General features: G+C 42.6%; 2 protein-coding genes and 1 long non-coding RNA gene across 12 annotated transcripts in view; all 3 read right to left on the reverse strand.

Annotated features, from left to right (window-relative positions):
• Positions 1–5,622, reverse strand: part of LOC129632074 (zinc finger protein 267-like) — a 7,795-nt gene extending 2,173 nt beyond the window's left edge. Inside the window, exons 1-3 of the mRNA XM_055553505.1 lie at positions 5,505–5,622; positions 4,919–5,011; positions 1–245 (exon numbers count right to left, since the gene is read on the reverse strand). The exon at positions 1–245 is cut by the window's left edge and continues 1,078 nt beyond it. Coding sequence (XP_055409480.1) covers positions 1–245; positions 4,919–5,011; positions 5,505–5,622 — 456 coding nt within the window. The remainder of the gene's footprint in view (positions 246–4,918; positions 5,012–5,504) is intronic.
• Positions 1–23,646, reverse strand: part of LOC129632145 (zinc finger protein 345-like) — a 76,536-nt gene that overhangs the window by 27,029 nt on the left and 25,861 nt on the right. The gene's annotated exons all lie outside the window — the stretch shown is intronic.
• Positions 15,326–20,229, reverse strand: LOC129632152 (uncharacterized). Its single transcript, XR_008704345.1, has 3 exons — positions 20,161–20,229; positions 17,759–17,854; positions 15,326–16,273 (listed from the first exon to the last, which is right to left on the reverse strand). It is a non-coding gene; the product is annotated as an uncharacterized LOC129632152 (long non-coding RNA).

Genomic DNA, 23,646 nt, shown 5'->3' on the forward strand with positions numbered 1-23,646 from the left:
ATTGAACAATGATGGTTGGATTGCATCTCTTCCATTATCATCAACATTATACATCTTGGAATGGATAGAAGATATCTGTTGGGGGAAGAACTGTCTTTCATTTACCCTGGTATATTCCCAATCCGTCATTAAATTTAAGTTTTTGAGGTGAAATATTTGATACATTCCTAGGTTTACTTTTCGGAATACATCTTCTAATGCTGGATTCTTTGGCATCAAATCCTGGGTGTCCTGTGGAGACATAGCTGAAAGATACCAAATAACAAGTAATTTTACCTGCTATTCCTAGTGAATATCTTTAAAGATTTACAGAAAATTGATGACCATAGCTAGTTTAAAAATACAATGGAGATGGAAGGATCAAGATGCCAGAGGCTTAGGCAGATGTGGAGCTCATCTCTCTCTCCACAAATGAATGAGAAATGGGAACAATTCTCACAGAGCCCAGCTGAACACTAGCGGAGGCCCTTGGAAATCTGAAAGGAAAAGAAAGATTCCTGCTCTGTAGGGTAGGACAAAAGAAAGAAGAAGGAAAAAGAAGAGGAGAGGAAGTGGGTTGGGGCCTGCAACCCTGCAGGGAGATGAAAGTGAGGAGATGTCTCCATATTCAAGGAATCCCCTCACTGGGGGAGCTCAATTTGGACAGAAGAGCCTCATTCTCTGTGGGAAGAGAACACGGCAAACAGTGTGTGGCAGCAGGACAGAGTGAGACTTGCACACAGGGTTCTGACCCCAGCCCTGCCCACCCAGCCTTAGCGGCATGTCCAGTAATGCAGACAAGGGCTGGGTGCTGAAATGTGGGGTTTGGAGAGCAGACCCAGGCAGAGGACTGCGGTGTGCTGTGAGGAGACATACTGAGGGGATGGGAGTGAGGGAGGAGGTCTATAAACAGGATGCTTGTGGAGGAAGCATGAACCACTACAGAGAAAGTGTCATTGTTGAGTGATGCCCAGAGAATGAGCCAGCTGCATCCTTTGTCCCTTATGCCTGCCCCTGCTATCCAAGGACTATGAAGAACTCTACACAGCCTGGGATCATTTGAGCCCCCAGCCATGGCCTCCCCCATCGACCTCCTCCACAATCAGCAGAATCCTGAGCTCTGGGGCAGCCTCAGGAGAAGACACCTGTGAGTTGGCCACATGCACAGATGGAGCAGAAAGCACAGGTGAATGCCAGCAATAAAGAAGAAAAGCTGAAAACTCTCCTTGCAGCAACACAAGCCACGGTATTATACCCATGACCAGCTTTGTAACCTCAGCCCCTACAGAGCATCTGAACCAACAACCAAGGGCTCTCTCATTCACGGCAGGTATAGCTTTAGTAGCTGTAGACTTTGTGGGCTCCTATCCAAGGGGGCTGGGCCAGGACAGAGCCTGAGCTTCTCCATAGCACTACAGCGGGTCCAGCTCCATGCTGAATGCAATCCCAGAACCTGACTTCACTGAATCTATGCTGGTGACCTTGTGAAAACAACAGCTGAGAGACACCAGGGCCGTGTGCCATCATGCCCATGGTTAAGGTGGGGACAAGAGCAGTGCTAGCACCTCATAACATGAGAGCTTGCAGAACGCATGAGAGAGGACACCAGAGCACACCCTGAGGGGAACATTCCTAGAGGAGTAATATTCAGTGACTTCTCTCCCAGTGGGTGTGCCCCAATCCCACCTGCCTGGCACCACAGATCAGAATCACAGCAAAGACTCAGATCTGGGAGCTCTATTCCACCATGCAGGGAGCAGACACCACCAGAGGGCACTAACAACCACAGAACAAGGGGGAAACAGCCCTGAATATCCAGGGCAGGCTCTGGTCACAGTTCACAGCAATCAGAGCACAGATCAAGAGAGGACAAGGGCACAAACCTCTGGACCAACCTCACCCACCAAGGTGCAGCTATCAGAAGGAAGATTAACTAGGTGGCTGCATGCTTCAAAACAAAGACCACATACAGAACGCAGGACAACATGAGATGGCAAAGACATACGATATAGGGGAAGAAACAAGATAAAACCCTCCAAAGACCACTGAATTAAGAGGTGATAGGCAATCTAATGATTACTTCTTGCTTTTAGTCATCTTAAGTGGAGACACTAAACACTTTCACAAATCCTAGGTGCCTAGTAATTCTTAAATCCACTTCTTGCCACACATGTTTCTGAGAATGTTCTATTAGCTGTTTCAATCTAAGAAGCATAAATGATAGTGACAGAGAACTAGTCAGAAACTGAGGACACATAAGACAGTGTCCAAGGAAGCTGAATACAAATAAGATAAACTTAATAAAGTACTAGTTTTAAGAAATTAAATAAGAGAGACTTTAAAACTATGATTGAAAGAGGGAACTCTACTCATTGCTCTGTGCAGACCTAAATGGGAAGGAATCAATAGGACGGTAAAGACTAGAGATCTCTTTTAAGAATATTTCATGCAAACATGGGCTCGATAAAGGACAGAAACAGGATGGACCTAAAAGAAGAAGATATTAAGAGAAGTTGGCAAGAATATATGGAAGAACTATACAAAAAAGATCTTAATGACCGAGATAACCACGATGGTGTGGTCCCTCACCTAGTAACAGACATCCTGGCATCCAAAGTAAAGTCGGCCTTAGAAGGCATGAGGACCAACAAACCTAGTGCAGGTGATGGAACTCCAGCTGACCTATTTCAAGTCCTAAAAGATGATAATGCTAAAGTTCTGCACTCGATAAGCCAGCAAATTTGGAAAACTCAGCAGTGGCCTCAGGACGGAAAAAGGTCAGTTTTCATTCCAATCACAAAGAAAAGCAATGCCAAAGAACGCTCAAACTACTACACAATTTCCCTCATTTCCAACAATAGCAAAGGCTCCAAATTCTCCAAGCCAGGCTTTAACAGTACGTAAACCGACAGCTTCCAGATGTTCAAGCTGGACTTAGAAACGGCAGAGGAACCAGAGATCAAATTGCCAACATGCCTGGGATCATATAAAAAGCGAGAGATTTCTGGAGAAACGACGACATCTGCTTTATTGACTATATCACAGCCTTTGATTGTGTGGACAAGAAACTGTGAAAAATTCTTAAAGAGATGGGAACACCAGACTACCTTACCTGCCTCCTGAGAAATCTCTATGCATGTCAACAAGCAACAGTGAGAACTGGACATGTGACAACGGACTGATTCCAAATTGGGAAAGGAGTACGTCAAGGCTGTACATTGTCAGCCTGCTCATTTAATGTATATGCACGGTACATATTGGGACATACTGGGATGGATGAAGCACAAATTGGAATCATGATTTCAGGGAGAAATATCCATAATCTCAGATACACAGATGACACCACCCTTAGAGCAGAAAGCCAAAAGGAACTGAGGAGTCTCTTAATGAAACTGAAAGAAGAGCCTGAAAAAGCTGGCTTCAAACTCAATCTTCAAAAAACAAAGATCATGGCACCGGTCAGATCGTTTCATGGCAAATAGTGGGAGAAACAGTGGAAACAGTGAGAAACTTTATTTTTGGGGGGTTCCAACATCACTGCAGATGGTGACTACCGCCATGAAAGTAAAAGATGCTTGCTCCTTGGAAGAAAAGCTATGACCAACCTAGGCAGCAAATTAAAAACCAGAAACACTACTTTGCTGACAAAGGTCCATCCAGTCAAAGCTATGGTTTTTCCAGTAGTCATTTACGGATGTGAGAGTTGGACCATGAAGAAAGCTGACTGCTGAAGAATTGATGCCTTTGAACTCTGCTATTGGAGAAGACTCTTGAGAGTCCCTTGGACTGCAAGAAGATCACACCACTCCATTCTAAAGGAAATCAGTCCTCAATATTCATTGGAAGGACATAGTGAAGCCGAAGTTCTGATACTCTGGCCACCTGATATGAAGAACTGACCCACTGAGAAAGACCCTGATGCTGGGAAAGATTGAAGATGAGAGGAGAAGTGGACGACAGAGGGTGAGATGATTGCATCGCATCACTGACTCGATGGACATGAGTTTGAGAAGGCTCTGGGAGTTAGTGATGGGCAGGGAAGCCTGGCCTGCTGCAGACCATGGATCGCAGACTCAGAACTGAACTGACTGATATGTATAATTGATGCTCTTTGCTGTATAGGAGTACAAAATTGGAAAACAGCTATATTCCAATTAGAACTTTTAATAAAGATTTCTTTATATAATCTAAAAATTGTCATAGTTTGAATCAACCATTAATAATGTAGTGGAAAATGTGCTCAGATTTTATGTCCATTTATTTTAAAATTCTATGAGGTAATAAAACACAATAAAGTATTTTAGCACATTAGAATTGGGGCAAATACACTAAAGATATTTAGTATGAGATCATATAAGGTAAAGAGAAACTTTCAAGTCAACCTGAGATGTGCATTGTTTCATTTTCACCAGGTTTTGCTTTCTGCAGTGAAAAATTACTTGAATTTGAAATTTACTTAGAAGGTCCTCTGGGTCGCTCCCAGTAGATAGGAAGTTATAAATCAGAGAACAAAAACCCGTCCCTAGTATTCCTGGAAATTTGGTAGTTTGTCTACCACTCCACTCACACATTTCTGTCTAGAGATAGAAGGAAACTTTAAAAGGACTGTCATACAGTTACTCAGAAATGGGCAGAGTTTTCCTAGGGCCCCCAAGAAATCGAAGAGCAATGAATGAATGCAGTTTGTCAGAAGCCAAGAGGAGACTTTTAGGTCACACTGTGATGGAGAAAAGTAATCACTGGAGATAAATTCATGAAGATTTCAGAAAGAGAGAATGGGGCAGGTGATACATTGCTATCACAGTAGCAGAACCAACCCAGGTTTTCAAAAACCATTTCCATTGAAGCAAATCTCCCAACATCACGTGATGAAGGATGAGTTCCTTGCTGCTCCTTGGACCTCTCATCTGAGTCATCATCTCCAGCCATTCATACCTACCTGGGTAAATGGCTGTTGCCTCCATTCTCCTCATATTCCTGGGATCCTTCAATAGCTCCAGAAAGGTGACCAGGTCCACCTTAGAGAGAAGCCCTGGTGATCAGAGAAAGGAGTATTTGTGTTGTTAGATTCATCAGTATCGAATCCAATATGTATTCAGGTGAGACGAAAATGCATTTTCTTCTAGAAAACGATTTCCTGAAATACTTTATTCAAAGCTGCTATACAATACTAACACACACCTAACAATCAGGTCCTGAGATTCTGGTCAAGTAGTACTAAGGCAAAAGTAAGTAGTGTCAATGTGAGATTAAGAGAGGGTGCAACTATTTAATACCACAGAACTTACACAATTACCACTAAGCTAGAATGAAGGATGCAGAGTACATCAAGGAAGAAAAACATCACCAGCACAACGATTCATCATGAAGCCTTTCTTTCTAAACTCAGAAATAACCTATTATCCCCTAGACAGCACAGATCTGAAAATACTGTGGGAAGCAGAAAATTTCAGAAGACATTCTAGAAATGACAGAACAAAAACAAAGTGGGTAGATAAGGGATTCTGGAAGGCAGTTATCCTCACCCAAGGAGGCCAGGTTCCTGTAGTTCTCTACCATCACGTCCCTGTACAATTTCCGCTGACTGGGGTCCAGGCATTCCCACTCCTCTTGAGTGAAGTCTATGGCCACATCCTGAAACATTAGCCGTCCCTGAAATACAAAGTACAGATGCCAATAGGCCGTGGGAAGTCTTCCTAATGTGATCCAAGATGAAAACGGCAAGTTCAGAGACCTGGTCGTGATTTGGTGGCTTGGCTGGTATTATAAAATATATTTTTTTACACAGTTTTCCTATTTACCCAATTTCTAATGTGAAGAAAGGAGGACGGCTTATGATCCACAAGCCATTAGAGAAACTATTCTCATCTGAAAGAGCAATTATAAAATAAGCAGGGCCACAGTAGCATATTTATTCCGTGATTCAGGAGCAGACCACGGCCATGTTTTAAGGCATCAGGATGGCAAAAGTCTAACCATGAGGGGTTACTTTTGGAGAAGATGAATAAGCTTTGTCTACATGTACCATAACCTTAAGTAACGCTTATTTACTTTACCAAAGTAACAAAAGATTTTAAAAATGAAAGTAAATCACTTAAAGGCAAAGAAATTCATAATCTCTTCTTGAAAGCTGCATTCTAAGAAAACTTTGTTGTATTAACATAGAGATTAGACTAAATTCCAGTCTGCTACCAGCTTACCAGATAGCAAACAAAAGCTGTTTATCGGTTAACCTTAGAAAAATCTTTTCCATAAATCATGAAGTAGCAGTATTTTTCCAAAGGCATCCGAGTGAAACCATAGAAGGCATGTTTAAATCTGATTAAACTGCAATTGACCGTGTAGCCTGGTCACTGCTGTGACTTGTAACACTTTAACAGGATAAGTAGAATTATAGTTGACCTGATTTTATTAGGGCGTATCAGATCTATATGAACTCCACATAATTTTAGGATATCTATATTGGTAAAATCCACCATACACTATAATCTGAGAATATTTACACCCACTCAACAGGACTTCCCATGTAACTTTACATGTCCAATGAACCCAGGTAGTTTAATAGCTCCCTGGGATGTCTCAGGGGCCCTCTGAAGCATTTGAAAGTCAGCTAGAAGTCAAATCATTTAGGAAGCTTTGTGGACAAACATCAAAAGGGGTTATTATAACAATCTGTCAGATAAGATCTGAGTAACAGGCAAATTTGGCCTTGGAATACGGAATGAAGCACGGCGAAGACTAATAGAGTTTTGCCAAGAAAATGCACTGGTCATAACAAACACCATCTTCCAACAACACAAGAGAAGACTTTACACATGGACATCACCAGATGGGCAACACCGAAATCAGATTGATTATATTCTTTGCAGCCAAAGATGGAGAAGCTCTATACAGTCAACAAAAACAAGACCAGGAGCTGATTATGCCTCAGATCATGAACTCCTTATTACCAAATTCAGACTTAACTTGAACAAAGTAGGGGAAACCATTACACCATTCAGGTATGACCCAAATCAAATCCTTTATAATTATACAGTGGAAGTGAGAAATAGATTTAAGGGCCTAGATCTGATAGAGTGCCTGATGAACTATGGAATGAAGTTCGGGACATTGTACAGGAGACAGGGATCAAGACCATCCCCATGGAAAAGAAATACAAAAAAGCAAAACGGCTATCTGGGGAGGCCTTACAAATAGCTGTGAAAAAAAGAGAAGCGAAAAGCAAAGGAGAAAAGGAAAGATATAAGCATCTGAATGCAGAGTTCCAAAGAATAGCAAGAAGAGATAAGAAAGCCTTCCTCAGCGATCAATGCAAAGAAATAGAGGAAAACAACAGAATGGCAAAGACTAGAGATCTCTTCAAGAAAATTAGCGAAATGAAGGGAACATTTCATGCAAAGATGGGCTCGATAAAGGACGGAAATGGTATGGACCTAACAGAAGCGGAAGATATTAAGAAGAGGTGGCAAGAATACACAGAAGAACTGTACAAAAAAGATCTTCACGACCCAGATAATCACGATGGTGCGATCACTGACCTGGAGCCAGACATCCCGGAATGTGAAGTCAAGTGGGCCTTAGAAAGCATCATTAAGGAAATAAAAAAAAAAAAGAAAGCATCACTACGAACAAATCTAGTGGAGGTGATGGAATTACAGATGAGTTCTTTCAAATCCTGAAAGATGATGCTGTGAAAGTGCTGTACTCAATATGCCAGCACATTTGGAAAACTTAGCAGTGGCCACAGGACTGGAAAAGCTCAGTTTTCATTCCAATCCCAGGCAATGCCAAAGAATGCTCAAAGTACTGCACAATTGTACTCAACTCACATTCTAGTAAAGTAATGCTCAAAATTCTCCAAGCCAGGCTTCAGCAATACGTGAACTGTCAACTTCCTGATGTTTAAGATGGTTTTAGAAAAGGCAGAGGAACCAGAGACCAAATTGCCAACATCCGCTGGATCATGGAAAAAGCAAGAGAGTTCCAGAAAAACATCTATTTCTGCTTTATTGACTATGCCAAAGCCTTTGACTGTGTGGATCACAATAGACTGGAAAATTCTGAAAGAGATGGGACTACCAAACCACCTGACCTGCCTCTTGAGAAATCTGTATGTAGGTCAGGAAGCAACAGTTGGAACTGGATATGGAACCACAGAGTGGTTCCAAATAGGAAAAGGAGTATGTCAAGGCTGTATATTGTCACCCTGGTTATTTAACTTATATGCAGAGTACATCATGAGAAACACTGGACTGGAATAAGCACAAGCTGGAATCAAGATTGCCGGGAGAAATATCAATCACCTCAGATATGCAGATGACACCACCCTTATGGCAGAAAGTGAAGAGGAACTCAAAAGCCTCTTGATGAACGTGAAAGTGGAGAGTGAAAAAGTTGGCTTAAAGCTCAACATTCAGAAAACGAAGATCATGGCATCTGGTCCCATCACTTCATAGGAAATAGATGGGTTAACAGTGGAAACAGTGTCAGACTTTATTTTTTGGGCTCCAAAATTACTGCAGATGGTGACTGCAGCCATGAAATTAAAAGACGCTTACTCCTTGGAAGGAAAGTTATGACCAACTTAGATAGCATATTGAAAAGCAGAGACATTACTTTGCCAACAAAGGTCCCTCTAGTCAAGCCTATTGTTTTTCCTGTGGTCATGTATGGATGTGAAAGTTGGACTGTGAAGAAGGCTGAGCGCCGAAGAATTGATGCTTTTGAACTGTGATATTGGAGAAGACTCTTGAGAGTCCCTAGGACAGCAAGGAGTTCCAACCAGTCTTTTCTGAAGGAGATCAGCCCTGGGATTTCTTGGAAGGAATGACGCTAAAGCCGAAACTGCAGTACTTTGGCCACCTCACGCGAAGAGTTGACTCAATGGAAAATTCTCTGATGCTGGGAGGGATTGGGGGCAGGAGAAGAAGGGGACGACAGAGGATGAGATGGCTGCATGGCATCACTGACTCGATGGACGTGAGTCTGAGTGAACTCCGGGAGTTGGTGATGGACAGGGAGGCCTGGCGTGCTGCGATTCATGGGGTTGCAAAGAGTCGGACACGACTGAGCGACTGAACTGCACTGAACTGAGCTTCTTTGGCTGGCAATACTGTGTTTTCTGTCATTCTGATGTGTCAGGAGGACAATGGGTTCCTTGGGATCATGATTATGTGTAAGTGTAAACAAACCCGTTCAGAAGTTAAGAAGCTTATCAAGTCCAAAGAAACAGCATTTCAGGAAAGAGACAGAATAAACAAACCAAAGGACTATGCCTCTTACCTCGGAATGAGTCATTTCTGACTCCTTGCTTTCCTCTTCCTCTGGGCTTCCTTCTCACGTAAGATCAGTCTTGGGAAGTGACCCCTGAATGTTGAAAATAGACTGTTCAATACCTAGAAAACCACACTGAGCTCCCTATAACACAGCCCCACACAAAGGGAGGATCACAAGAGGTACAAAATACAATCCTCTACGGCCACTGACACAGCAGGGATTCTGGAACACAGACTCAAACGTGGTGTTTTTAGTTTTATTCTTTTCTTCAGAACTTGCGGCCCTTCCTGTGAAAACCACACGTTCTAGGCTGACCCTCCCCTTCAAACCGTAGGCGAGACTCTGACCAAACTCCATACAGATACAGCCTCCTTCACTTCTTCGTGGATCAGGGACTTAGGGATTGGGCAATGCAGGACTTTAAGCAGCGGTCTCCACAAGTTAGAAGGCGAACTCCCAGAGAAGGACGTGGACTCTAGAACGATAGTAACAGGAAGCGGATGTGGACCCCAGGGAGCCGGCAGCTAAGATGAAGGACTTCAGAACTTCTCACGGCGATACGAGGACATACACTGGGGACGGGAAAATGGAGACGGTAGTTTGAACGTTCACAGAGACCCCGGAAACCCACGTGTGAAAGACAAAAGGCTGTGGGACTAGGAATCGGGTTTTAAACAAACAAAACTCACCAGGACACTCTGTCACTCATTTAAAAGCAATTCCGGGTCTGCAGGATACTGCGCACGCGCGGGAGGATGATCCGGTACGGAGGCAGGTGAGTGCGCTACGCCGCGGCCAAGGAGAGGCGTCGTAAGGTAGAAGGTAGGACGAGGCCACAAGCGCAGGTACGTAGGGGAGGGGCCAGTGGGGGTGGAGCCTTGCCTCCCCTCAACCCCACTCCTGTCAATTTTGGGTCTGTTGGTCCTTCTGTCCAGTTGTGCTTCCTTTCTCTGCCTTTTGATGCCTTTAAATCTCTTGGATTCCTTCTGGAGCAGAGCTGCTTCTTGCCTGTTCTAACTAGTGTTTCAGACAATTAAGGCAAAAGAGAAAAATTTTGAGAGGTGTCTCTATGGGAAGCCGAGGTGTTTTCAGCAAGTTGAAAAACGGGGAAAATTCAAAAGCCCTTTGTGTGAGTGTGTGAAGATGGGTGTCTCCTCAGTGACGAAAAGTAGAACGTAATCACTTCAGCAGCAGCCGCAACAACAATTAACAGAAGCAATCTGTGTATCAACAGACTCTGGCAGGAGTAACTTCTGTGGTTATGTTATAAACAACAATGTGGGTTCCGGTCTCCCTCTTTCTTTCTGGACTCACTTCCTAAGAGAAAAGCCAACTGCCCTGTTGTAATCAGGTCTCTGGTTACAGTTTCCTCCCAACGGTTCATCTGAGTGATTCAATTCAGTTCAGTCGCTCAGTCGTGTCCGACTCTTTGGGACCCCATTGAGTCAGTGATGCCACCCAACCATCTCATCCTCTATTGTCCCCTTCTGCTCCTGTCTTCAACCTATCCCAGTATCAGGGTCTTTTCTAATGTCACTTATTCGCATCAGGTGGCCAAAGTATTCGAGTTTCACCTTCAGCAACAGTCCTTTCAATGAATATTCAGGACTGATTTCCTTTATGATGGACTGGTTGGATCTCCTTGCTCTCCAAGGGACTCAGAGTCTTCACCACCACAGTTACAAAGCATCAATTCTTCAGTGCTCAGCTTTCTTTATAGCCCAACTGTGCCATCCGTACATGACTCCTGGAAAAACCATACCCTTGACTACACGGACATTTGTTGGCAAAATAATATCTGTGATTTTTAATATGCTATCTAAGTTCGTCATAACTTTTCTTCCAAGGAATAAACATCTTTAAATTATATGGCTGCAGTGATTTTGGAACCCGAGAAAATAAAGTCTGTCACTGTTTCCATTGTTTCCCATCTATTTCCCATGAAGTGTTGAGACCAGATGCCATGATCTTAGTTTTCTGAATGTTGAGTTTTAAGCGAACTTTTTCACTCTCCTCTTTCAGTTTCATCAAAAGGCTCTTTAACTCTTCTTCGCTCTCTGCCCTAAGGGTTGTGTCATCTGCATTCCTGAGATTATTGGTATTTCTACCAGCAATCTTGATTCCAGCTTGTGCTTCATGCAGTCCAGCATTTCTCATGATGTACTCTACATATGAGTTAAATAAACAGGGTGACCCATGCTTAGGGTGGGGCCAAGAGCAATGCCAATAATAGGATCACACAAGACCTTGCTAGAGCATGAAAGGTGACACACAGAGCACACCCCGTGGAGAATATTTTGTGAGGAGAAATATTCAGTGGCTTCTCTCCCAGTGGGTGTGCCCCAGTCCCACCAGCCTCGCACCACAGATCAGAAACACAGCTCAGAAACAGATCTGGGGCTCTATTCCACCAACCAGGGAGAGGTATCACCACAAAGAGGGCAGTGAAAACCACAGAGCAATGGGGAAGTTCCCCTCAATATCCAGGGCAAGCTCTGGCCATAGTAATCCAATTAAAGCCCAGGTCGAGGGGATAAAGGCACAAACCCCTGCACCAACCTCACCCAACAAGTTGCAGACACCAAATGGAAGACTAACTGGGTTCCTGTAGCCGTCAAAACAGAGATCACAGCCAGAAAACTGGACAAAATGAGATGGCAAAGAAATAGGATATAGAGAGTAAAGCAACATCAAACCCTACAAGAACCACTAAATGAAGAGAAGATAAGCAATCTAAAAATTACTTCTTGCTTTTAGTCATCTTAAGTGGAGACACCAGACATTTTCACAAATCCTAGGCTTCTGATAATTCTTTAATCCACTTCTTTTTAAACATGTTTCTGAGAATGTTCTATTAGATGTTTCAGTCTAAAAATAATAAATGATAGTGACAGAAAACGAATCAGAAACTGAGGACACATAAGACAGTGTCCAAGGAAGTGGATTACAAATAAGATAAACTAAATAAAGTGCTAGTTCTTAAGAAATTAAATAAGAAGAGAGCCTTTTAAAAATATGGTTGAAACACAGGCAAGTGTACTCATAGCTCTGTGGAGACCAAAGTGGTACAGAAATCAATAGAATGGGGAAGACTGGAGATCTCTTCACGGAAATTGATATACCAAGGGAACTTTTCATACAAAGATGGGCACAATAAAGGACAGAAATGGTATGGACCTAACAGAAGTGGAGAATAATTAAGAAAAAGCGACAAGAATACAAGGAGAGATATACAAAAAAGATCATAATGACCAATATAACCAGGATCGTGTGATGACTCAGCTAGAGACAGACATCCTGGAGTCTGAAGTCAAGTGGGCCATGGGAAGGATCACTATGAATAAAGCTAGTGGAGGTGATAGAATTCCAGTTGAGCTGTTTCAAGTCCTAAAAGATGATGTTGCTCAAGTGCTGCAGACAGTATGCCAGCTAATTTGGAGACCTCAGTAGTGGCCAAGGACTGGAAAAGGTCAGTTTTCATTCCATTCCCAAAGAAAGACAATGCCAAAGAATGATGAAACTAGTGCACAATTGCACTCATTTCACATACTACAAAAGTAAGGTTCAAAATTCTCCAAGCATGGCATCAACAGTATATGAACCGAGAATTTCCAGATGTTCAAGCTGGATTTACAAAAGGCAGAGGAACCAGAGATTAAACTGCCAACATCCGTTGAATCATAGAAAAAGCAAGAGAGTTCCAGAAAAACATCTACTTATGCCTTATTGACTACGCCACAGCCTTTGATGGTGTGGATCAAAATAAAGTGGAAAATTCTTAACAAGATGGGAATACCAGACCACCTTACCTGCCTCCTGAGAAATCTGTATGCAAGTCAAGAAGAAACAGTACCGGAGATGGAACAATGGACTAGTTGCAAATTGGGAAAGGAATATGTCAAGACTGCCTATTGTCACCCTGCTTATTTAACTTATATGCAGAGTACATCATGCAGGAGCTCTCAGCTCGGTGCCTGGGTTGGGAAGATCCCCTAGAGAAGGGAATGGCTACCCACTCCAGTATTCTGGCCTGAAGAAGTCCATGGATTGTATAGTCCATAGGGTCACAAAGAGTTGGTCAGAACTGAGTGAGTTTGCAGGTGATGAAATTCCAGTTCAGCTATTCCAAATCCTGAAAGATGATGCTGTGAAAGTGCTGCACTCAATATGCCAGCAATTTTGGAAAACTCAGCCGTGGCCACAGGACTGGAAAAGGACAGTTTTCATTCCAATCCCAAAGAAAGGCAATGCCAAAGAATGCTCAAACTACCGCACAATTGCACTCATCTCACACGCTAGTAAAGTAACGCTCAAAATTCTCCAAGCCAGGCTTCAGCAATATGTGGACCGTCTTGATGTTCAAGCTAGTTTTAGAAAAGGCAGAGGAACCAGAGATCAAATTGCCAACATCCACTGGATCACAGAAAATGCAAGAGAGTTCCAGAAAAAACATCTATTTCTGCTTTCTTGACTATGCCAAAGCCTTTAACTGTGTGGATCACAATAGACTGTGGAAAATTCTGAAAGAGATGGGAATGCCAGACCACCTGATCTGCTTCTTGAGAAATGTATGCAGGTCAGGAAGCAACAGTTAGAACTGGACATGGAACAACAGACTGGTTCCAAATAGGAAAAGGAGATCATCAAGGCTGTATATTGTCACCCTGCTTATTTAACTTATATGCAGAGTACATCATGAGAAACGCTGGACTGGAAGAAACACAAGCTGGAATCAAGATTGCTGGGAGAAATATCAATAACCTCAGATATGCAGATGACACCACCCTTATGGCAGAAAGTGAAGAAGAACTCAAAAGCCTCTGATGAAAGTGAAAGTGGAGAGTGAAAAGTTGGCTTAAAGCTCAACATTCCGAAAACGAAGATCATGGCATCCGGTCCCAGCACTTCATGGGAAATAGATGGGAAAACAGTGGAAACAGTGTCAGACTTTATTTTTCTGGCTCCAAAATCACTGCAGATGGTGACTGCAGCCATGAAATTAAAAGACGCTTACTCCTTGGAAGAAAATTTATGACCAACCTAGATAGCATATTCAAAACAGAGACATTACTTTGCCAACAAAGGTTCGTCTAGTCAAGGCTATGGTTTTTCCTGTGGTCATGTATGGATGTGAGAGTTGGACTGTGAAGAAGGCTGAGCGCCGAAGAATTGATGCTTTTGAACTGTGGTGTTGGAGAAGACTCTTGAGAGTCCCTTGGACTGCAAGGAGATCCAACCAGTGCATTCTGAAGGAGATCAGCCCTGGGATTCCTTTGGAAGGAATGCTGCTAAAGCTGAAACTCCAGTACTTTGGCCACCTCATGGGAAGGGTTGACTCATTGGAAAAGACTTTGCTGCTGGGAGGGATTGGGGGCAGGAGGAGAAGGGGACGACCGAGGATGAGATGGCTGGATGGCATCACTGACTCGATGGACGTGAGTCTGAGTGAACTCTGGGAGTTGGTGATGGACAGGGAGGCCTGGCGTGCTGTGATTCATGGTGTCGCAAAGAGTCACACACGACTGAGAGGCTGATCTGATCTGATATGATTGACTTTCACTTTCACTTTGCATCATGTGAAATGTCGCGCTTAAAGAAGCACAAACTGGAATCAAGACTGCAGGGAGAAATATCAATAACCTCAGATATACAGATGACACGACCCTAATTGCAGAAAGCAAAGAGTGCCGGGGTCCAGCCCCGGCTGATCCAGAGTATTCGAAGCGGGGCCGACGTCGTGAGGATCAGGATACAATAGCTTCAATTAGATATTAATTAGAGATATAAAGAGTAATAGAATGAAGATAGCTCAATAGGGAAATTCAGTGGAGAAGAGTCTGAGTAGCTTGGTTTACGCAGGAGACCAATAAAACTTCAAGACAAGAAGTTTGCACCACTTACGTAGGCCGCAGGCGTCCTTCTGTTCTCCTGAAGGAGAGGAGGCACTGAGGCCTCCCCAGTCGGATCTTAGAAGCCCAGGCATAACTAGTAAGCATGGCGGGTTTCGTGCTCCAGATGGAGACTCAGCCAGAGTTTGAGAGAAAGAGAGAGAGACATGGGGAGACCAGTATTTCAAGGAACTGATCCCAATTCTTTATTTTCCAGAGTCTGTTTTTATACACTGAGATGTTATGCAAAAGTCACGTGGGGACAGCAGTCCTGACTTTTATTAAAGTCAGGTGCTTCATACAAATGTATACAGAGGTATTAGGGGTGTTACATCATCTTCTGGCCAGGGGGCCTGCTGACAATTTAAGACCCTCTCCTTGTGACAGCGGTCAGTCAACACTTATTTCTCCAGGGGTGATTATTCTTAAAACAGATGCCACCCAAATAACGTTACATTCCTATAGGGTGAGGGTGTAGTGGGTTTTAATTAAGGAAAGAATTTACTTAGCCTAAGGTCTAATGTGATTAATATCAAAGGTTAATACTTATTTCTTCTATATATTCATTAATGTGTATAAGGGCAGGGGATGTGGAGACTTAGCAGTAAGCATTTGCTCAACAAATGAAAAACCCTTCACCAATACAATTTCTAATCAGCCCACTATACTTATACTAATGCTTTTCTAACTTCTCTAAAGAACCTGTTTTTAGAAGGTTTAAAGCATCTCATGCCTCTCACTGTTGGGAGGCTGTGAGCAATCACATGTGGCTGGACAAGCCTGTCAGGCAGGCTAGAGAACCTTCAGAGGAGTTTGTAGGTTGAAACACTCTTGTCACACCCAGGAGTTTTTATTAACTGGAGCTCTAAGTTAACTCCTTCTCCAAAAGAGGTGGGGGGGACAGCCCCCCCCCCCCCCCCGTAAAGTCAGAGGTGTAGGTGAGAGCACAAAGTAGTCAAGTAGGCAGGCTCTGGTTATGGGGGTAGATGCTCGAGGATTTCCAGGGGGACTCCTGAGGCTCGATCCCGCCTTTGTGTATGTTGAGCCTCCTTCCTCATGACCTTTGCCATGGGTGGAGTGCCTCACGCTGGCCCCCAACAAAAGAGGAACTGAAGAGTGTCTTGATGAAACTGAAAGAGAGGAGTGAAAAAGTTGGCTTCAAACTCAGCATTTAGAAAACTAAGATCATGGCATATGGTCCCATCACTTCATGGCAAATAGATGGGAAAACAATCAAAACAGTGACAGACTTTCTTTTCTTGGGCTGCAAAATCACTGCAGATGTTGACTTCAACCATGAAAGTAGAAAACGCTTGCTCCTTGGAAGGAAAGCTATGAGCAATATAGACAGCATACCAAAAAATAGAGACATTCCTTTGCAGACAAATGTCTGTGTACTCAAAGATATGGTTTTTCCAGTAGTCATGTATGGATGTGAGACTTGAACCATAAAGAAGCCTGAGCATTGAAGAATTGATGCTTTTGAACTGTGGTGTTGGAGAAGACTCTTGAGAGTCTCTTAGACTGCAAGGAGATCACACCACTCTATTCTAAAGGAAATCAATCCTGGATATTCATTGGAAGGACTGATGCTAAGGCTGAAGCGCCAATACTTTGACCATCTGATGTGAAGAACTGATGCGTTGGAAAACATCCTGATGCTGGGTAAGACTGAGGGCAGGAGGAGAAGGGGACGACAGAGGATGAGATGGTTGGATGGCATCACTGACTCGATGAACGTGAGTTTGAGCAGGGCCTGGGAGTTGGTGATGGACACGGAAGCCTGGCATGCTGTAATCCATGGGGTCCCAAAGAATTGGACACGACTGAGTGACGGAACTGAACTGACTGATAGATATAATTGATTCTCTTTTCTATACAGTAGTACAAAATTGTAAAACAGCTATATTCCAATTAGAACTTTTTAAACTAATTTCTTTATATAATCTAGAAATGTTTATAACTTGCATCAAGTATTAATAATATGGTGCGAAATGTGCTAAGCATTTATGCCAGTTCATTTTAAAATTCTATGAGGTAATTGAATATAGTAAATATTTTTGCATTTTAGAATTGGGGCAAATATATTTAAGATATTTAATAGGAGATCATATAAGGAAAAGAGAAACCTGAGATGTGCAGTCTTTCATTTTCGGGATGTTTTGCTTTCTGTAGTGAAAAAAGTTTTTGAGTTTGAAATTTATTTAGGAGGTCCTTCTAGATCCCAGTGAATAGGAAGTTATAAATCAGAAAACAAAAACCTGTCCCAGTATTCCTAGAAATTTAGCAGTTTGTCTACCACTTCACTCACACATTTTTGCCTGGAGGTACAAAGAAACTTTAAAAGGACTGTCATACAGTTACTCAAAATGGGTACAGTTTTCTTGGACCCCCAAGAAATGGAAGGGCAACCAATGAATGCAGTTTCTCACAAGACAAGAGGAGACTTTTAGTTCACACTGATACATTTCTATGACAGCAGTGGACACAAACCCAGGTTTTCCAAAATCATTTCCACCAAAGATGATCTTCCAAAACCACCTGACAAAGGATGACTTCCTCACTACTCCTTGGACCTCTGATCTGAGTCATCATCTCCATCCATTCATACATACCTGGGAATACTGCTGTTGACTCCATTCTCCTTATACTCCTGGGATCATTCAATTGCTCCAGAAAGGTAATCAGGTCCAGCTTAGAGCCCACAAGACCTGTTCATCAGAGAAAGGAATATTTGTGTTTCAGAGACTCATCAGTGTCCAATACAATATATGTTCAGTTGAGACAAGAACGCAAGAGACAATGTTAATACAGCCTGGAAAATGATTTCCCCAAATAGTTTTTTCAAATCACCTATATAACACTGACAAATACATAACATCAGATCCTGAGATACTGGTCAAGTACGACGAAGGTAAAGTAAGTGTGTAACTGTGAAATTAAGAAAAGGTGTGCCTCTGGCATGACCCTGAGGGATGGTATGGGGAGTGAGGTGGGAGGGGGGTTGAGGATGGGGAACACGTGTACACCCTGGCGGATGCATGTTGATGTATGGCAAAACCAATACAATCTTGTAAAGTAAAATAATAATAATAATAAAACTAAAAAAAAAGAAAAAATTAAAAAAGAAAAGGTGAGCCTATTTAATACTACAGAGCTTATACAATTACCACTAACCTAGAATGCAGTGATAGGTTCCAGTGAAGGGTGTCAGATTCATGATCTCCAAACAAGAAGATTTAACTCTGGGACCAGGGACCAGGCACCAGGGTTGATCGCTGAAGAGCATTTGTGTAGCAGAACTTTATTAAAGTGAAAAAGAGACAGAGAAGTTTCTGACGTAGACATCAGAAGGGGGTGGAGAGTGCCCCCCTTGCTAGTCTAAGCAAGGGAGCTATATACTTTTTAAATCAGTAATTACAATAAATCAAAAGAATGTCTCAAGGTTTTAAAATTTTTACCAGACCCACTCCCACAATCCTAAAGGAAATCAGTTCTGAATAGTCATTGGAAGTACTGATGCTGAAACTAAGACTCCAATACTTTGGCAAGATGATGGAAAGAGCTGACTTATTTCAAAAGACCCTGAGGCTGGAAAAGATTGAAGGTGGGAGGAGAAGGGGACGACAGAGGATGAGATGGTTGGATGGCATCACCGACTCAATGGGTTTGAGTAAACTCCGTGAGTTGGTGATGGTCAGGGAGGCTTGGTGTGCTGTGGTCCATGGGGTCGCAAATAGTCAGACAAGACTGAGCAACTGAACTGAACTGAACCAGACCCTCTCCCATAATATAAATTCTAAGATCTCAAGCAGGATACATTTTGTTATATAATCCCTAGTACAAAGTTTAAACCGAGTTTTTTGTTGTATAATCATCAGCTCTCGGCTTAAAGAAAAAGTGCTGTGTCTAAGACACATAAAGACTTTAAAAAGTCATTTTATGTGTCTAAGACCAAGGAATGTAAAGGGAAAGAAGGTATTTGTCTTTTCCTCCTCCTTGAGAATTGCAGACCCCTATCTCCTCCTTGAGAGTCCCAGACCACCTCCCTCCCCCTTCCTCCTCGGGACCCTGGACTTCTTATCAACCTGCCTAGGAATTGACTCTCACAGAAGGAGGCAGAGTACATCAAGGAAGAAAAAGGTTACAAGCATAATGAATTATCCTGAAGCCTTTCTTTCCAAATTCATACATACCCATTTCCCTTAGAAAGGAGAGATTTCAAACTATTGTGGGAATCAGAAATTTTCAGAAACATTCTAGAAATGATGGAACCAAAACCCAGTAGGTAGATAAGGGATTCTGGAAGGAAGCTGTCATCATCCAAGCAGGCCAGCTTCCTAGAGTGCTCTCACATCACGTCCCTGTACAGTGCCCATGGAAAATTTTGTGAAAATTCTGGACCACTGAGTTGAGTCACTGGGCTTCCCAGCTGGCTCAGTGGTAAAGAATCTGCCTTCCAGTGCTGGAGATTCGGCTTCAGTCTCGGGGTGGAGAGAATCCAGGGGAGGAGGAAATTGCAACCCACTGCAGAATTCTTGCCCGGAAAAATCCCATGGACAGAAGAGAGTTGATTCTATGTATAATGGCAGTTTCAAACTCTGTTCTAAATATCTAAATGGCATGCAGGTGCTAAGTCATCACTGCATTTCCCAACGTCCCTAAAATCCCAACACCAAACCACATCCCAGTGGGAGTGAGGATAGGAGTGACTGCAAATGCTGATCTCTCACAAAAAAGAATATTTTCAACAGTTGAAAGTCTCTGATCGACGCTGAGAATTCATCATGCTCCATAGAAACCGAGGCTGCAGACAACAGAGAAAAGGCTCTGGGACAGAAGGAAGTAGTCTAAAGGGCTGGTCTGCACTATCATAAGAAGAAATAGGAAAAATAAGATGATAATAAATGCCCGGGAAGAAAAATTAGAAGCAGAGAGCTAAAGGCTTGCATATTCTCATTCGGGCATTTTAGGAGGAAAAGCAGACACAGCCTGAGACCCAGGACAGGATATTTACCTGAGAAGCTGCCATTTCCTCCTCTTCTTCTCCTGCTCTGTCTTCTCTGGGGATATTACGCTGCAAACGCACTTACGAGTTTTGAGAAAATACCTTGGAGGGCATCAACACAACTTTCTAACCTGCAACCACCGCTCCTACAAACAGAAGGATTTTGAAAAGCTGAGAAGACCGACCTCTCCTGTCCTCTGTCTCAGGAGAGATTCAGGAACAATCAATTCCTACCTGGAGACCAGCCTGTGAACTCATTTCTTGATTGTTCTTTCCCCATAGAGAGCTCCTAACACTCTGCTCACACAGATGATGTGAGCTGACTGACTTCCGCAGTCCAAATCCAGCTAGACCAACCCTGCTGCCTCTCCTCAGAAAGACTCTGGGGCTCAGCTCTAAGATGGACCAGATGGGCCAGGAGCCACGTCCTTAACCCGGGCCTCTGCTTAGAATCACCTGGAACACTTCCTAGACACCACAGTGATGCTCCCACAGGACCACACAGAACTCTGTTGGGAGGGCATCAGTGAGGTCATTTCTGAAACGGGTCACGTAATCCTGATGGGAATCCAGAAGGAAACCACTTGGCTAAAGATTCTTTCTGAACCATCTTAATGAATACAAATTCCTGGTGGTCAGGTGCCCACTCCAAGAACTTATGAATCTGCAGGTCTACAGTCGGGCCGTGAAAGGAATCATCAGCAAATCCCTTTTTTTTCTGATGTTTCTTCCCCGAAACCAACGTTCCGGAGTCCTGAGCTCAAAGCCTCACACTCACCACACCTAAGACTTCTCTGTAGGGGACGATTTAGGGCAGGAATTTCTGAGAGAGGTTAAAGCTAGAATCAGGCAGAGAAAACAGGAGTACTTGCAGTTCAGCTTTTACACTTTGCCCTGAGTCTTTGCCTCAGGCTCTCTAGGCTGAGTGTGGGTTAATTCATTCAAACCAAGTCAAGGACTCTGGTGAGCACTGTGGGGGTGTTGAAAGCTTGTTGTTCAACCAAAAAGACCCCTGGATTCTTGGCCTCCTGAGAAAAAGAATTCAATCTGGGGCCAGAGATGAGGCTTGATCACTCAGAGCTTTTGTGTAATAAAGTTTTATTAAAGTATAAAAGAGATAGAGAAAGCTTCTGACATAGACTTCAGAAGGGGTTACATACTTTTAGTTAGTTATTCCAGTTAATCAAAAGACTGTCTGGAGGTTGTAAAGACCTCACTAGACCCACTCCCATAATTTACATTTTAAGACAACAAGATTAGCCAGAATTTTTTTTTCCAGAGAGTGTCCTCAAGCAGGAAAAAGCCACGTTTGTCCTTTCTTCCTCCTTGAGAATTCCAGACCCCTCTCTCCTTGGGGACCCCTGGACTTATCAACCTGCCAAGAAATTGACTCTCTCAGTGTGATTGAACGGGGGTCTGTGGATAGACCCTGAGGTCCAGCAAGACTGCTGGTCTCAAGGAAGGGGTTCATCTAGTGCATGTGCTCACAAGACTGGCTGGTGTGAGCTCAAGGACCTGCAGGCTGCCTGATCCCCAGATGCTGAGGCAGCAACATCATGGAGCAGTTTAGGGAAACTGTCAACAATACTCTGTATCATTTTTCTTACTAGAATCATCCCAGTGTCTAAGTAGTTACAAAATGAGAGAGGAGATACAACCTAGAAATGATGGAATGTACATGAAGTTATGAGAAGTTTAAATCCAGTGAGTAAACTAATTTCCCCATATGCCATCTTTGTGTGTTACCGAACAGTTAATTGCGGTCTCTTCACTACAACCTTAAATAAAGTGGGCGAGGTTGCTGTTGGTGGTGGGTTAACGTTTCATTTATTACAACCAACCAAAACAATAAAAGCCATTCACTTTTATGAATAACCATGTATTAAATTTCACACATAGTTGAAATAAAACCTTTTACAATCCGCGGTATGATCCATGATTAAATACAGATCAAAAGTACGGAGAAAGATATTCATTTGTTGATAGAATGTTGTGAGATTTCTGATTTCCATGGCTTACCAAACAAAGACTAGGAAGCACTTAGCAAGCATGATATACACCAATTCCATGCCTTTTCCAGGAAGGGTTTCTTACGTTTCTAGCTTATTACTGTCCTTATTTCAACACTGTCAAGTAATAATCATGACTTGTGTTGATATTATAAAGATACATCAATATTGCAGTGAACTGTCATTGTGTTCTTCTTACAAATGAAGGATATTACTATTGTAACGAACTTCTGTCTTACTTTAATACACGGAAAGACTAAATGATCACTTACTTCATGGCAACCTCCAGATATTTCACGTCAATGACAAACACCTCTATTTAAATGTTCATTGTCCATTTTACATTATGGCATCCTCAATCTTCTAATGGAGATTAGATAGAAATGGTTGCAACACAATATAAATAGGCTAATCTTTAATAAATCATCAAAAACCTATGTTTGCAAACACACTAGAAAGAAAGCATAACGTGGATTATTTGAGTGGTGAATTACATTCAGTCCAAATAACCTCACATCACATCATTATTAACAAGCATATATACATTGCTAAGAACTGTAATGTTCTAACCGTCAACCTTCATCTCACGATTCATGCTAAAATATCCATTTTCGATCTGTTTTAACTATGGAGTGCTCTTGCATGGAAAATCCCATGGATGGAGGAGCCTGGAAGGCTGCAGTCCATGGGGTTGCTGGGGGTCGAACACGACTGAGCGACTTCACTTTTCACTTTCATGCATTGGAGAAGGAAATGGTAACCCACTCCAGTGTTCCTGCCTGGAGAATCCCAGGGACGGGGGAGCCTGGTGGGCCGCCGTCTATGGGGTCGCACAGAGTCAAACACGACTGAAGTGACTTAGCAGCAGCAGCACGCATATTTACTTCGATTTAACTTTTGATTAAATACCTTTCTATATATTTGTCACGTTGCTCCTCTGTCTTTCATATACCCTTGTATATTCCCATTCTTTCATTAAATTTAAGTTTATGAGGTGAAATATTTGATATATTCCTAGGTTTGCTTTTGGGAATATACATTGGGAAGGTTTCTAATCAGTCTTCAGAATTTATTCAACAGCAGACTGTTCAGAATCCACAGAAAGAAAACAAGTGTAAGATATGTGGGAAAATATTTTACATTGGTTTCTTATATGAACTTTTGTGTTTTCTGATGCATGTTTGGACCAAACTCTTCCATCACTTGTTCCATTACTAGAGTTTCTCTCAAGTGTGTGTTCTCAGATGTTTAGTGAGATTACTACTATGACTAAAGGCTTTGTCACATTCTGTACATTTATAAGGTCTCTCTCCAGTATGAATTCGTTGGTGTTGAGTAAGATGTGAGCACTGAATAAAGGCTTTTTTACATTCTTTACATTTATAAGGCTTCTCTCCAGTATGAATTCGCTGATGATAGCTTAGCTGTGAGTAACAGATAAAGGCTTTGCTACATTCTGTACATTTATAAGGTCTCTCTCCAGTAT

Source organism: Bubalus kerabau, chromosome 17, assembly GCF_029407905.1.
Source record: "Bubalus kerabau isolate K-KA32 ecotype Philippines breed swamp buffalo chromosome 17, PCC_UOA_SB_1v2, whole genome shotgun sequence".
NCBI classification, from domain to species: Eukaryota; Metazoa; Chordata; class Mammalia; order Artiodactyla; family Bovidae; genus Bubalus; species Bubalus kerabau.